This window comes from Oncorhynchus clarkii, chromosome 26 (assembly GCF_045791955.1).
Source record: "Oncorhynchus clarkii lewisi isolate Uvic-CL-2024 chromosome 26, UVic_Ocla_1.0, whole genome shotgun sequence".
Taxonomy (NCBI): domain Eukaryota; kingdom Metazoa; phylum Chordata; class Actinopteri; order Salmoniformes; family Salmonidae; genus Oncorhynchus; species Oncorhynchus clarkii.
The window spans coordinates 25,720,240-25,734,551 of record NC_092172.1 but is presented as its reverse complement, the minus strand read 5'-3'; the positions used below and the strand labels follow the sequence as shown (position 1 = coordinate 25,734,551).

Below are 14,312 nucleotides of genomic sequence, written 5' to 3'. Positions count from 1 at the left end.
TTCATGGACATACTCCGCCGGTCCTCACGGCACAGCACGTACTCGCTGAACTGGGAGGAGTCCACCCCGCCGCCGCAGGACGCTGCCACGCTGAAACCCTTCTGGAACAGACGCTCTAGAACCTGCAGGGACAGAGCAACAACAGAGGTTTAATCAATCAAATCTATTCATAAAGCCCGTTGTACATTAGCAGCCACAAAATGCTTTGCAGTAACCCAGTCTAGACCCGAAAGAACAAGTAGAAGCACAGTGGCCAGGAAAAACTCCCAAAGGGTTAACACAGACTTATCAATAATAATGACCTTGTCCACCCACCACCTCGTCATCAATCAAAGCACATTTACTGGTGATGAGTCACGTATACAGTAGCACATGTCACTAACCCAATCACATAGATGGATATGTGCCGGAGGGGCGGTCGGACATCGTTCTGTCTCTAATATTCATGGTGGTGGGTGGTGGTGAAGGATCTGCTGATGATGATATGAGGGCATGAGCTCAAAGAGATGGAGGGTGTTGGGTGTGTATTAGAGAGAGTTAGCTAGGTGTGTTTGGAGAGAGCTGGCTTGAGTTCAGTATATGGAGAGATAACTAGGGCTCCTAATTGGAGTAATGAGCAGTAGGGGTTGAGGAGTGAGGCTGAGGCCTGTAAGATACTGGGAACTGTGAGGGGCTGTGAGCGGCTGTGAGGGGCTGTGAGAGGCTGTGAAGGGCTGTGAGAGGCTGTGAGATGCTGTGAGGAGCTGTGAGGGGCTGTGAGAGGCTGTGAGAGGCTGTGAGGGGCTTTGAGAGGCTGTGAGGAGCTGTGAAGGGCTGTGAGAGGCTGTGAGTGGCTGTGGGGGGCTTTGAGGGGCTGTGAGAGGCTTGAGAGGCTGTGAGGAGCTGTGAGGGGCTGTGAGAGGCTGTGAGGGGCTGTGAGAGGCTGTGAGGAGCTGTGAGGGGCTGTGAACGGCTGTGAGAGGCTGTGAGGAGCTGTGAGGGGCTGTGAGGAGCTGTGAGGAGCTTTGAGGGGCTGTGAGAGGCTGTGAGGAGCTATGAGGGGCTGTGTGAGACTGTGAGAAGCTGTGAGGGGCTGTGAGGAGCTGTGAGGAGCTGTGAGGGGCTGTTAGGGGCTGTGAGGAGCTGTGTGGGGCTGTGAGGAGCTGTGAGGAGTTGTGAGGGGCTGTGAGGAACTGTGAGGAGCTGTGAGAGGCTGTGAGGAGCTGTGGGGGCTGTGAGGGCTGTGAGGAGCTGTAAGAGGCTGTGAGAGGCTGTGAGGAGCTGTGAGGGGCTGTTAGGGGCTGTGAGGAGTTGTGAGGGGCTGTGAGGAGCTGTGAGGAGTTGTGAGGGGCTGTGAGCGGCTGTGAGGAGCTGTGAGGAGCTATGAGGGGCTGTGAGAGGCTGTGAGGGGCTGTTAGAGGCTATGAGGAGCTGTGAAGAGCTGTGAGAGGCCCGTGGTGAATGAGGAAGAGGGAGAATATGCCCCTGACAGGATAATGGAGCTGAAGGGAGAAAACTGAGATGTGAGAGGGATGGATGCACGTTAGTTAGGCTCAGATTTTTTTCATCTCCTGTAATCCTTCTGGTTTTTTTAGGAGAGGGAGTATCTCTAAATCCCAATGTGAGGAGTGCTGTGTATTTATATATTCCCCAGTTCCTTTAATGGAGTGTTGCAGCGTATGGAAATGAAAGGTCTCGCTCATGGCTAGCCTCCCTCTCCTTATATTGCCAGATACAAAGCCAGAGACGAAGATCACGCAAAATACATGCGTTTCGCCTGTTGCCCCATATAAACACACACTCGCACACACACACATACACATACACACACAAGTGAGAGTGGCCTCTCTAATTGCGAGAGTGGTGGCCCCATTGGAGGGCTAAAGCGGGGCAATTAGTTCTGGTGGTTGAGCCACGCAGCCTCCTCAGTCTAGGGGTTAGGATGCCTGCTGAGGAATTCACAGATCACACAGACCGATAGGACTTGTTAAACAGGCCTGCTCAACTATTAATGGCTGGTTTAAACACCCCCGTACCACCTTGCCCTGCTTCCCCCCTGCCCTGATGCAAAAACAAGGCAGAGAGTGCATCACAAATTACACCATATTCCCTATGTAATGCATTACTTTTGACCAAGGCCAATAGGGTTCTGGTCTAAACTGGTGCACTATATAGGAAATAGGCCAGGGTGCCAATTGGGACACACACTGAGATTAAATGTGGGACAACAGCATTTTTCTTCTTTCACCTAACTAACTCCAATAACGATAACTACCCCCTCTCCCTCTCTCTTCTCCTCCCCTCCCCTCCGGAGCTCTGTGACGATGACGGAGTCAGTAATTTGTGGGAAAGAGAGGCGGCATAAGGCTGATGGTGAGCTTAAGAGAGGCACTAATTAAGAGACCTGCCGAAGCATCAAACGAACGCTCCCCAAATCCACGACAGACGATGGAGAGGAGTAACGATTATGGAAATGATATTACACTCCCTGCTTTGATCATTGCATCACATTGCATTCTCACCCCATATCTTTTTTTTGATTTAAAAAATAAACATTTTTTTTACATGTGAGACTGTCACGTTAGGCGAAGCGTTCAGTCACAAAGGAGATTAGGGTTGATCAATAAAGATACTCTTAATTAAAACATTTTGATAATGAGGCATTATTACACTGTAAATACTGTAGATTGCATTTAACCTCAAAATGTCATATTGAATTTCAACACATTGATCTTTGATTCAAAATGCCAAATGTACCAATGTTCAAGTGTCTTTAACCCTTCTTGCTGTTAATAAGGTATTGGCTCTTTCACAGAACCCAAAACTCATTGCCCAGGAGTTACAGTGGTTTCTGAAAGTTGCATAGTTGCATACAGTTCTTCACTGTAGCAACACTTTCTGTTCCCCTTTTTCTGCCTCTATGTTTGAAGCTCAGAAAGTGAACAAAAGCATTGCCTCACTTCATCCCCTGTGCACCTTCATAAACGTAGCCTACTGTAGCATACTAAACTATTCTCATTGTTGCAGGGTTGACTTGGCTGCAGAGGGATCAGCCACTGTCACATTCAACCCCCACCCCCCTGTACAGCATACAGGGACATCACAGCGCTGCCACTCAAACCTGGGGTCGCCATGGGGATGAGCAGGGGATACATATCAAGCTCGCTCCACTAACCACCCAGCATCATAATGGAGCAGAACGCAGTAGAGACACAAGAGAAGCCGGTGAGGCAGGAATCAAAGTGGATGAGCCTCATGGCTGGAAACAGAGCGTGATGTAATATTGATGGCCACCAGAGTGCACACACAGATCGGAGTGCACACACACACACACACACACATACACACACCGGAGTTCACACACAAACACTGGAGTTAACACACACGCAGGAATGCAGGCACATGAATGTGCGTAAACACAAACACTCACACACACATCTCCAGAGGGGCTAGAGATGCCTGTGCAGCACTCGTCTAAATCTCCAGTTGTCAGGATGTAGGGCTGGGGGTCTCAGTCTCCAGTTGTTAGGACGTAGGACTGGGGGTCTCAGTCTCCAGTTGTCAGGACGTAGGGCTGGGGGTCTCAGTCTTCCGTTGTCAGGATGTAGGACTGGTGGTCTCAGTTTCCAGTTGTCAGGATGTAGGGCTGGGAGTCTAAGTCTCCAGGTCAGGATGTAGGACTGGGGTCTCAGTCTCCAGTTGTCAGGATGTAGGGCTGGGGGTCTCAGTCTCCAGTTGTCAGGATGTAGGTCTGGGTGTCTCAGTCTCCAGTTGTCAGGATGTAGGTCTGGGGGTCTAAGTCTCCAGTTGTCAGGATGTAGGGCTGGGTGTCTAAGTCTCCAGTTGTCAGGATGTAGGGCTGGGTGTCTAAGTATCCAGTTGTCAGGATGTAGGGCTGGGTGTCTCAGTCTCCAGGTCAGGATGTAGGATTGGGGGTCTCAGTCTCCAGTTGTCAGGATGTAGGGCTGGGGGTCTCAGTCTCCAGTTGTCAGGATGTAGGGCTGGGGGTCTCAGTCTCCAGTTGTCAGGACGTAGGGCTGGGGGTCTCAGTCTCCAGTTGTCAGGACGTAGGGCTGGTGGTCTCAGTCTCCAGTTGTTAGGACGTAGGGCTGGGGGTCTCAGTCTCCAGTTGTTAGGACGTAGGGCTGGGGGTCTCAGTCTCCAGTTGTTAGGACGTAGGGCTGGGGGTCTAAGTCTCCAGTTGTCAGGATGTAGGGCTGGGGGTCTCAGTCTCCAGTTGTTAGGACGTAGGGCTGGGGGTCTAAGTCTCCAGTTGTCAGGATGTAGGGCTGGTGGTCTCAGTCTCCAGTTGTTAGGACGTAGGGCTGGGGGTCTCAGTCTCCAGTTGTTAGGACGTAGGGCTGGGGGTCTCAGTCTCCAGTTGTTAGGACGTAGGGCTGGGGGTCTAAGTCTCCAGTTGTCAGGATGTAGGGCTGGGGGTCTCAGTCTCCAGTTGTTAGGACGTAGGGCTGGGGGTCTAAGTCTCCAGTTGTCAGGATGTAGGGCTGGTGGTCTCAGTCTCCAGTTGTCAGGACGTAGGGCTGGGGGTCTCAGTCTCCAGTTGTCAGGACGTAGGGCTAGGGGTCTCAGTCTCCAGTTGTCAGGACGTATGGTGGGGGGTCTCAGTCTCCAGTTGTCAGGATGTAGGGCTGGGGGTCTCAGTCTCCAGTTGTCAGGACGTAGGGCTGGGGGTCTCAGTCTCCAGTTGTCAGGATGTAGGGCTGGGGGTCTCAGTCTCCAGTTGTTAGGACGTAGGGCTGGGGGTCTAAGTCTCCAGTTGTCAGGATGTAGGGCTGGGGGTCTCAGTCTCCAGTTGTTAGGACGTAGGGCTGGGGGTCTAAGTCTCCAGTTGTCAGGATGTAGGGCTGGTGGTCTCAGTCTCCAGTTGTTAGGACGTAGGGCTGGGGGTCTCAGTCTCCAGTTGTCAGGATGTAGGGCTGGGGGTCTCAGTCTCCAGTTGTTAGGACGTAGGGCTGGGGGTCTAAGTCTCCAGTTGTCAGGATGTAGGGCTGGTGGTCTCAGTCTCCAGTTGTTAGGACGTAGGGCTGGGGGTCTCAGTCTCCAGTTGTCAGGACGTAGGGCTGGGGGTCTCAGTCTCCAGTTGTCAGGACGTATGGTGGGGGGTCTCAGTCTCCAGTTGTCAGGATGTAGGGCTGGGGGTCTCAGTCTCCAGTTGTCAGGACGTAGGGCTGGGGGTCTCAGTCTCCAGTTGTCAGGATGTAGGGCTGGTGGTCACAGTCTCCAGTTGTTAGGACGTAGGGCGGGGGGTCTCAGTCTCCAGTTGTCAGGATGTAGGGCTGGGGGTCTCAGTCTCCAGTTGTCAGGACGTAGGGCGGGGGGTCTCAGTCTCCAGTTGTTAGGATGTATGGCTGGGGGTCTCAGTCTCCAGTTGTCAGGATGTAGGGCTGGTGGTCTCAGTCTCCAGTTGTTAGGACGTAGGGCGGGGGGTCTCAGTCTCCAGTTGTCAGGATGTAGGGCTGGGGGTCTCAGTCTCCAGTTGTCAGGACGTAGGGCGGGGGGTCTCAGTCTCCAGTTGTTAGGGTGTATGGCTGGGGGTATCAGTCTCCAGTTGTCAGGACGTAGGGCGGGTGGTCTCAGTCTCCAGTTGTCAGGACGTAGGGCGGGGGGTCTCAGTCTCCAGTTGTCAGGACGTAGGGCTGGGTGTCTCAGTCTCCAGTTGTCAGGACGTAGGGCTGGGAGTCTCAGTCTCCAGTTGTCAGGACGTAGGGCTGGGGGTCTAAGTATCCAGTTGTCAGGATGTAGGGCTGGGGGTCTCAGTCTCCAGTTGTTAGGACGTAGGGCGGGGGGTCTCAGTCTCCAGTTGTCAGGATGTAGGGCTGGGGGGTCTAAGTCTCCAGTTGTCAGGACGTAGGGCTGGGGGTCTAAGTCTACAGTTGTCAGGATGTAGGGCTGGGGGTCTCAGTCTCCAGTTGTTAGGACGTAGGGCGGGGGTCTAAGTCTCCAGTTGTCAGGACGTAGGGCTGGGGGTCTAAGTCTACAGTTGTCAGGATGTAGGGCTAGGGGTCTCAGTCTCCAGTTGTCAGGACGTAGGGCTGGGGGTCTAAGTATCCAGTTGTCAGGATGTAGGGCTGGGGGTCTCAGTCTCCAGTTGTCAGGACGTAGGGCTGGGGGTCTAAGTATCCAGTTGTCAGGATGTAGGGCTGGGGGTCTCAGTCTCCAGTTGTCAGGATGTAGGGCTGGGGGTCTCAGTCTTCAGTTGTTAGGACGTAGTGCTGGGGGTCTCAGTCTCCAGTTGTCAGGACGTAGGGCGGGGGGTCTCAGTCTCCAGTTGTCAGGACGTAGGGCTGGGGGTCTAAGTATCCAGTTGTCAGGATGTAGGGATGGGGGTCTCAGTCTCCAGTTGTCAGGACGTAGGGCTGGGGGTCTCAGTCTTCAGTTGTCAGGACGTAGGGCGGGTGGTCTCAGTCTCCAGTTGTCAGGACGTAGGGCGGGGGGTCTCAGTCTCTAGTTGTCAGGACGTAGGGCTGGGTGTCTCAGTCTTCAGTTGTCAGGACGTAGGGCTGGGAGTCTCAGTCTCCAGTTGTTAGGATGTAGGGCGTGGGGTCTCAGTCTCCAGTTGTTAGGATGTAGAGCTGGGGGTCTCAGTCTTCAGTTGTCAGGATGTAGGACTGGGGGTCTAAGTCTCCAGTTGTTAGGATGTAGGACGGGGTGTCTAAGTCTCCAGTTGTTAGGATGTAGGGCGGGGGGTCTAAGTCTCCAGTTGTCAGGATGTAGGGATGGGGGTCTAAGTATCCAGTTGTCAGGATGTAGGGCTGGGGGTCTCAGTCTCCAGTTGTCAGGACGTAGGGCTGGGGGTCTAAGTCTACAGTTGTCAGGATGTAGGGCTGGGGGTCTCAGTCTCCAGTTGTCAGGACCTAGGGCTGGGGGTCTCAGTCTCCAGTTGTTAGGACGTAGTGCTGGGGGTCTAAGTCTACAGTTGTTAGGACGTAGGGCTGGGGGTCTCAGTCTCCAGTTGTCAGGACGTAGAACTGGGGGTCTAAGTCTCCAGTTGTCAGGATGTAGGGATGGGGGTCTAAGTATCCAGTTGTCAGGACGTAGGGCTGGGGGTCTCAGTCTCCAGTTGTCAGGACGTAGGGCTGGGGGTCTAAGTCTACAGTTGTCAGGATGTAGGGCTGGGTGTGAGTGACTGGTAGAGCAGACTCAGAGTAATGTGGTGCTGCACGGAGGGAGTCCTACTTTGTTTAACTATACATGGCCATTAAAATGTGACAAGGCGCACCGCTGTTTCTACCTCATCTTTATTCTCCACTTCATCACAAGCATCAAAAGACCTATTAGAAAGTGGTTGTCTGATCACACTAAAGTGTTCCATTTCTAGGGGGGACAACTGCTGCCTTGTCTCAGAGAAAAGTTCACAATGTAAGTTTGTAGTAAAGCTTTGACACAGGAGGGCCAGAAATAGTGTTGGTAGCTAACTTTATCATGTGCTCTGTGTTTTTTTTCCAGAAGGGTGGCAATGGAGGTGGTGATGGTAGTGGTGGTGGTGATGGTGGTGGTGGTGATGGCGGTGGTGGTGATGGCGGTGGTGATGGAGGTGGTGGTGATGGAGGTGGTGGTGCTGGTGGTGGAGGAGGTGGTGGGGATGGACGTGGTGAGGGTGATAGTGAAGGCGGTGGTGGTGATAAGGGTGGTGGAGGTGGTGGTGGAGGTAGTGGTGAGGGTGGTGGTGAGGGTGATGGAGATGGTGGTAAGGGTGGTAAGGGTGGTGGAGGTGGTGGTGGTGAGGGTGGTGGTGGTGAGGGTGGTGAGGGTGGTGGTGGTGGTAAGGGTGGTGGAGGTGGTGGTGGGGATGATGGAGGTGGTGGTGGTGAGGGTGGTGGTGGTGGTGGCAAGGGTGGTGGAGGTGGTGAGGGTGGTGGTGGTGGTAAGGGTGGTGGTGATGAAGTGGGTGGTGGTGGTAGTGTGGGTGATGGAGGTGGTGGTGGTGAGGGTGGTGGTGGTGGTAAGGGTGGTGGTGGGGTGATGGAGATGGTGGTAAGGGTGGTACTGGTGGTAAGGGTGGTGGAGGTGGTGGTGCTGGTGGTGGAGGAGGTGGTGGGGATGGACGTGGTGAGGGTGATAGTGAAGGCGGTGGTGGTGATAAGGGTGGTGGAGGTGGTGGTGGAGGTAGTGGTGAGGGTGGTGGTGAGGGTGATGGAGATGGTGGTAAGGGTGGTACTGATGGTAAGGGTGGTGGAGGTGGTGGTGGTGAGGGTGGTGGTGGTGAGGGTGGTGAGGGTGGTGGTGGTGGTAAGGGTGGTGGAGGTGGTGGTGGGGATGATGGAGGTGGTGGTGGTGAGGGTGGTGGTGGTGGCAAGGGTGGTGGAGGTGGTGGTGGTGAGGGTGGTGGTGGTGGTAAGGGTGGTGGTGATGAAGTGGGTGGTGGTGGTAGTGTGGGTGATGGAGGTGGTGGTGGTGAGGGTGGTGGTGGTGGTGGTAAGGGTGGTTGAGGTAGTGGTGGTGAGGGTGGTGGTGGTGGTGGTAAGGGTGGTGGTGGGGATGATGGAGTGGGTGGTGGTGGTAGTGTGGGTGATGAGGTGGTGGTGGTGAGGGTGGTGATGGTGATTGAGGCAGACTGCAGGTTTGAGCCATGTTCTCCCTGTTACCATCTGACCCAGTATGGATTGATAGGCTGGCTATGTGACATGGCGTGTCAGAAATAGTGGCTGGGCCATGTAATGTCCCCGGCCCTGGCAGCCCTGGCAGTGAGGGGACAGGAAGGACAGGGGCCGTCTCAGAGTAGTGTTGCTGTCAGGGTGATGAAGGAAGGATTGCGTCTGGCTTGATCACAGTGCTCCATCACTATGATGTACGGAGGTTGGAACCGGCCGGCTCCTGCTTCAGGACAGTGTGTGTGTGTGTGTGTGTGTGTGTGTGTGTGTGTGTGTGTGTGTGTGTGTGTGTGTGTGTGTGTGTGTGTGTGTGTGTGTGTGTGTTTGTGTACACCTCTGTGGCTCTTTAGCTAAATGTTTTCCCTCTTAAGCGGCCCAGTCCTTTTTTCCCATGGCTCTACATCACAGGTGGTTTGCATTATTCCCCTTAAACTCCTTCATGACTGGAGGAATGAATCGTTCACTCACCAAGGTGTGGTTGTTTATAGGTTTTCTCTTAGGTTGGAGTTGGCAAGAACGTTTTCTCAGACAGAATGAGTAAGTAAGCCGCCCAAAATCTTATTGGGGATTAATTATAATGAATGTACCTGCCCTTGTATCGGAAGAGAAATGCTGTGACTAAGGGCATCAGATCACTCTGTATTTAAAACTGAGACTGAAGAATCCAAACCAGGGCAACACGGAAATACACAAGTTCCCAACACTATTTTCCATCTCTTTCTCAAAACTTTCTCTCTCTTTTTCTCTTCTCTTTCTTTCTCTGTGGACAGGGTGTGGTTGCATTCCCTTGGGTCGGGTCAGATCACAGGCACATTGTCTGGCCAGGTAAGATGAGGATTATTCTCATAACCTTCTCATACCTTCACGCAACAATGACACAGGACAGGATGAGGAAGTTGTTTTAAAAAATCTCCCCTTACACCAGAAAACACCTCCTTCTGCTCTCTGTTCCCCTCACCTACAGCAGCTCAATGAGCCTATCTGCCAACCCCTGCAGTGTGCTTGTGTGTGTGTTTGTGTTTGTGTGTGCGCGTGTCTGTGCGCATGCGTGTTTGTCTTAAAGGGGCCAGCCCAGAGAGAGAAAGAGCCCTGCCGCGAACAACACCTCCCCATCCGGGCAAAGGCTATATGTTGAGCAAAAGCCCTCTAGAGCCTCACTGTGTCCCTCATTCACTAACACAAACATCACAAACAGGGAACCCTGAAGAGAAGGCAGGCTTCCGTTTCTACCAGCGCAAAGTCATTCACACGCTGCCTGAGCCCCAAATGACACCCTATTCCCCATATAAGGTGCCATATTCCCCACTATGTAGGGCATATGGTGCCATTTGGGATGCAGACACTGAATAATGGGGTTGGTTTCACCTCAGCTCCACAGAGAGACAGTGAGTCTGGGGGTTTGTTTCACCTCAGCTTCACAGAGAAACAGTGAGTCTGGGGGTTTGTTTCACCTCAGCTCCACAGAGAAACAGTGAGTCTGGGGGTTTGTTTCACCTCAGCTCCACAGAGAGACAGTGAGTCTGGGGGTTGGTTTCACCTCAGCTTCACAGAGAGACAGTGAGTCTGGGGGTTTGTTTCACCTCAGCTCCACATAGAGACAGTGAGTCTGTGGGTTTGTTTCACCTCAGCTCCACAGAGAGACAGTGAGTCTGGGGGTTGGTTTCACCTCAGCTTCACAGAGAGACAGTGAGTCTGTGGGTTTGTTTCACCTCAGCTCCACAGAGAGACAGTGAGTCTGGGGGTTTGTTTCACCTCAGCTTCACAGAGAGACAGTGAGTCTGGGGGTTTGTTTCACCTCAGCTTCACAGAGAAACAGTGAGTCTGGGGGTTTGTTTCACCTCAGCTTCACAGAGAGACAGTGAGTCTGGGGGTTTGTTTCACCTCAGCTTCACAGAGAGACAGTGAGTCTGTAGGTTTGTTTCACCTCAGCTCCACAGAGAAACAGTGAGTCTGGGGGTTTGTTTCACCTCAGCTCCACAGAGAGACAGTGAGTCTGGGGGTTTGTTTCACCTCAGCTCCATAGAGAGACAGTGAGTCTGGGGGTTTGTTTAACCTCAGCTCCACAGAGAGACAGTGAGTCTGGGGGTTTGTTTAACCTCAGCTCCACAGAGAGACAGTGAGTCTGTAGGTTTGTTTCACTTCAGCTTCACAGAGAGACAGTGAGTCTGTAGGTTTGTTTCACTTCAGCTTCACAGAGAGACAGTGAGTCTGTAGGTTTGTTTTACTTCAGCTTCACAGAGAGACAGTGAGTCTGTAGGTTTGTTTTACTTCAGCTTCACAGAGAGACAGTGAGTCTGGGGGTTTGTTTCACCTCAGCTACACAGAGAGAGAGAGAGTCTGTGGGTTGGTTTCACCTCAGCTACACAGAGAGAGAGAGAGTCTGTGGGTTTGTTTCACCTCAGCTACACAGAGAGAGAGAGTCTGTGGGTTGGTTTCACCTCAGCTACACAGAGAGAGAGAGAGTCTGTGGGTTGGTTTCACCTCAGTCCCACTGTCTGTGGGAAAGGCCTGATAATGAAACCTAAAATAGTAGGGATCCTTCCCAGTCCATTTGAAACAGATGTATGGCGCACACTGAGACCAGACTCGGCGGTAAACATAGTGGGAAAATGTTGTGTTAGTTGATGCGGCCAATTAATTATATTGCAAGCCATTTAAAAATCTATAAAAGAAGTATAAACCGGTTTAGGCTGTTTGAGAAATTGTAAGTATGGTATTAAAAAATGCAATACGTGTATTTCAATCTCCCCGGGCGGTGTTATATTGGAGTCTTTTTAAAAAGAGGAGCTGTGTCTTAAAAAGGAGTCAAACGTAAATTATGCATATAATTTTTTTTCACCCCTCTCATTTTTGCGAGAAGAAAACATGGCCGCAGTGCAGGCAGACAGTGGAGAGGAGACGAGACTTTGTCCCGCTGCTCAGGCAGCTAGGCAGCAGCCCCGGAGGTGGTCTCTCACATTGGCAGGAGGACGGTGGAGGTGTCAGAGCAGAACGCCTGCCCGGCGTGTTGGGGGTAGTGTGGGGCATGCTGGGCGCTGGGTGAGGCTCCTCTATGTGTTGATCTGTATGGCTATTGGCAATGAGGTGTTGATGATACCGCAGAGCTGTGGTGAGAGGCTGCTCTGCTCCTTAAAGCCTCATTCAAACCTTGGAGAGGGAAGAGTGCTTTCTGAGAGGAAGATTAATATTATTGCTGTGACATACGCCTACAAGTGGCTGAAAAAACGTGTCACTATCTCCGAACATCTTAAACAAATTCACTCTAAATCCCATCAGAGTAACTATTATCCCATGTGAGTTATGATGAAGGGTTGTTGCTACAGAACAGTCATCTTGTCTGTGGCTACACGCAGGCTACAAATCATGTCACATGCCTTTACATGGACATTTCAAAGTGGAGTCCTTGTCCTATAGATCACCAGTGATGACTTTAGAACAGTCAACAGTCAACTTCACACCTGTAAAACGTGATACACCATTATACCCACTTTAAACCCTGCTCCCTCAAGACTATAGGAAAACAGAAGTCACAGAGGCTCTCTGGGGTTTTCATCACCCGGAAAAAAACCTTCTAGTGATGATTAAAGACAGCTGCCGACATACATGCACAGACAAAACATTATCTACCTGGACAGAGTTGAGCCTGCAGTAGCCGTTGAGGGGGAAGCGGATGACGTGCGTGGGGTCCTGGTTCCAGCCGGCGTTCACCGAGTTGCACATGACGTCTCCAGTCTCGGGGAAGATCTCCTCGATGAGCACCTTCTCCCCGCTAAGGGCGATCCTCTCACCTAGGTCAGGCGTCACCCGCACCACCAGGCAGTCACAGGGCTGGGCCGTCCTGCGCTGCTCCCTCTCCTGCTTCCAACGTTCCAGCTCCTTAATCATGGGGGACAGCTGGTAGTACCGAGCCTCCTCGTACAGCAGGTGGAACTCCTGGATGGGACAGGATAGGGAACATGCACAAACACTCAAATCCAAGTAATTTTCATGTCAGACCTCTTTGTCCTTTTCACGCCACTTCGATACGAAGTGATTTTCTTAGCAAGATAGGAGCGCATTTTTGCTAACCCTAACCCTTTTCCTAACCTTAACCTCAGACTCCTAACCTGCTATGTTAATTCCCCTAACCTGCTGTGTAAATTCTCCTAACCTGCAATGGGAAAATCAGTTCTGTATCAAAGTGGCTTTAAAAGAGTGTATTTTATAGTCCCTTATATTAATCTCATGGTATTTCCTGGCTACAAATGATCTTGGTTAGGCCCACATTGAACATTAAAATATCTCAGATTGAAGAATGATTCACTGGTAAACCAGATCAGTCTCCAGTTGTTTACAAGAAAGGCCTGTATTGTTTTTTATTACCATGCTAACCATGGCCATACTGTAGCTGCAATCAGCCAGTCACTCTCTACTGCAACAGTAGCTGTTGGCAGGGCTGAGTAATCCTCTAGCATGTTGTATTGAGCTCTACTCTATAGAGGCTTGTGTCAGTGAGGCGAGGCTCAGCGAGCCCAGGCTGCAGTGATGTGGGATGGGATGGTACATTCCTATGTGCAGACAGTCTAGCTGCAGCAGATTGCCTAGCTGGCTCCCCCCCTGGGCTGTGCTTGCTGGAGGCCATTTGCCCCTGCGCTCTTGCCTCTAATTTCCCACAAGACCAGATGGCACCATCGTTCAACACTACCATAGGAAATACCAGGAAGACTGAGGAAGAAAGGCAAGCTATTGGTAGTTAGCTAACAGAGGGGAGGTGAGGGGAATATATATGGGAGAAGAAGTGAACATGAGGATAATTATAATATAATCCATGGTTGATTTTTTATGCATGCTTTACACAGAGGGGATTTTATGGTAATGTCTAATGTGAATAGTGGCCCGATGTTAAGCTCTGATATCACAATTTTATATTGTGTCAAATGAGTATTGTAAATGTGCTGGCAAAACAATCGGTAATTGATTTAGCAACCGGAAGCTCTAACTGGAAATTATACAAAGGTAAGTTGCTACATTTATGGGTGCTGCATTCCTAAAAATGTTATGTGATGTATTTCCTGTACAAAGGGTAGGTCGAAAATACACAGAGGTTAAGATAACGTCGTCACAAATCTTGGACCTGCACTCATGCTAACTAGCAGCAGCATTGCTAACTAGCATAGCTGGTCACATTGTTGAAAAGAGCTTTGGGATATTAGAATCTTGTTGTCTTAACAATTGTCATCTTCAACCTAGCACAAAGGGAAACAATATTTCCCATGACATAATGAGTTGCCATACCCTCTATGTATTTGGTCGGTATCAGGACCTTCTAATCATTCTCTTGATGAAAGAATCTGGTTCAAGAGAAAAGTTGATGATCGCAGTGTATTATAGTCTTTATGCACTTCTAAAGTAAGTTAGGGTTTGTGCAGAGGAAAGAAAGAGAGCGTGCCTGTTTCAGTCTGACTGCATCATCATTGGCTGTGGGTGTTGGGTGCTGGGGGTGCTGGGGGAACCAAATCTAAAAAGAGTTTTCCCTCGCCTCTCCAGAACACTGCTGGGTACAGAGTATGGTACGGCAATAGCAGCAAACAGCATATTATTAACCCTGTCTGCCTCAGTCAGGATGGAAGAAATAGCCACTTTCAAATCCCTATGCATGAAAAACCCTAACATGAAAAACCTTCTGCTTCTTTAACCCTCATTCGACCCCCCATCTGAAAACCAGGAATGGCCCAAAACCAA

General features: G+C 51.2%; 1 protein-coding gene across 4 annotated transcripts in view; it reads right to left on the bottom strand.

Annotated features, from left to right (window-relative positions):
* The window catches only part of LOC139384795 (BTB/POZ domain-containing protein kctd15-like), a 28,569-nt gene that overhangs the window by 915 nt on the left and 13,342 nt on the right, over positions 1–14,312 (bottom strand). For 3 of the 4 annotated variants that reach the window (XM_071129677.1, XM_071129675.1, XM_071129676.1), the window contains exons 4-5: positions 12,219–12,524; positions 1–122 (exon numbers count right to left, since the gene is read on the bottom strand). The exon at positions 1–122 is cut by the window's left edge and continues 915 nt beyond it. In XM_071129677.1, the coding sequence (XP_070985778.1) occupies positions 1–122; positions 12,219–12,524 (428 nt within the window). Of the gene's footprint in view, positions 123–11,690; positions 11,739–12,218; positions 12,525–14,312 lie in introns of those variants that run through there. The other variant, XM_071129678.1, reaches the window with a different exon arrangement.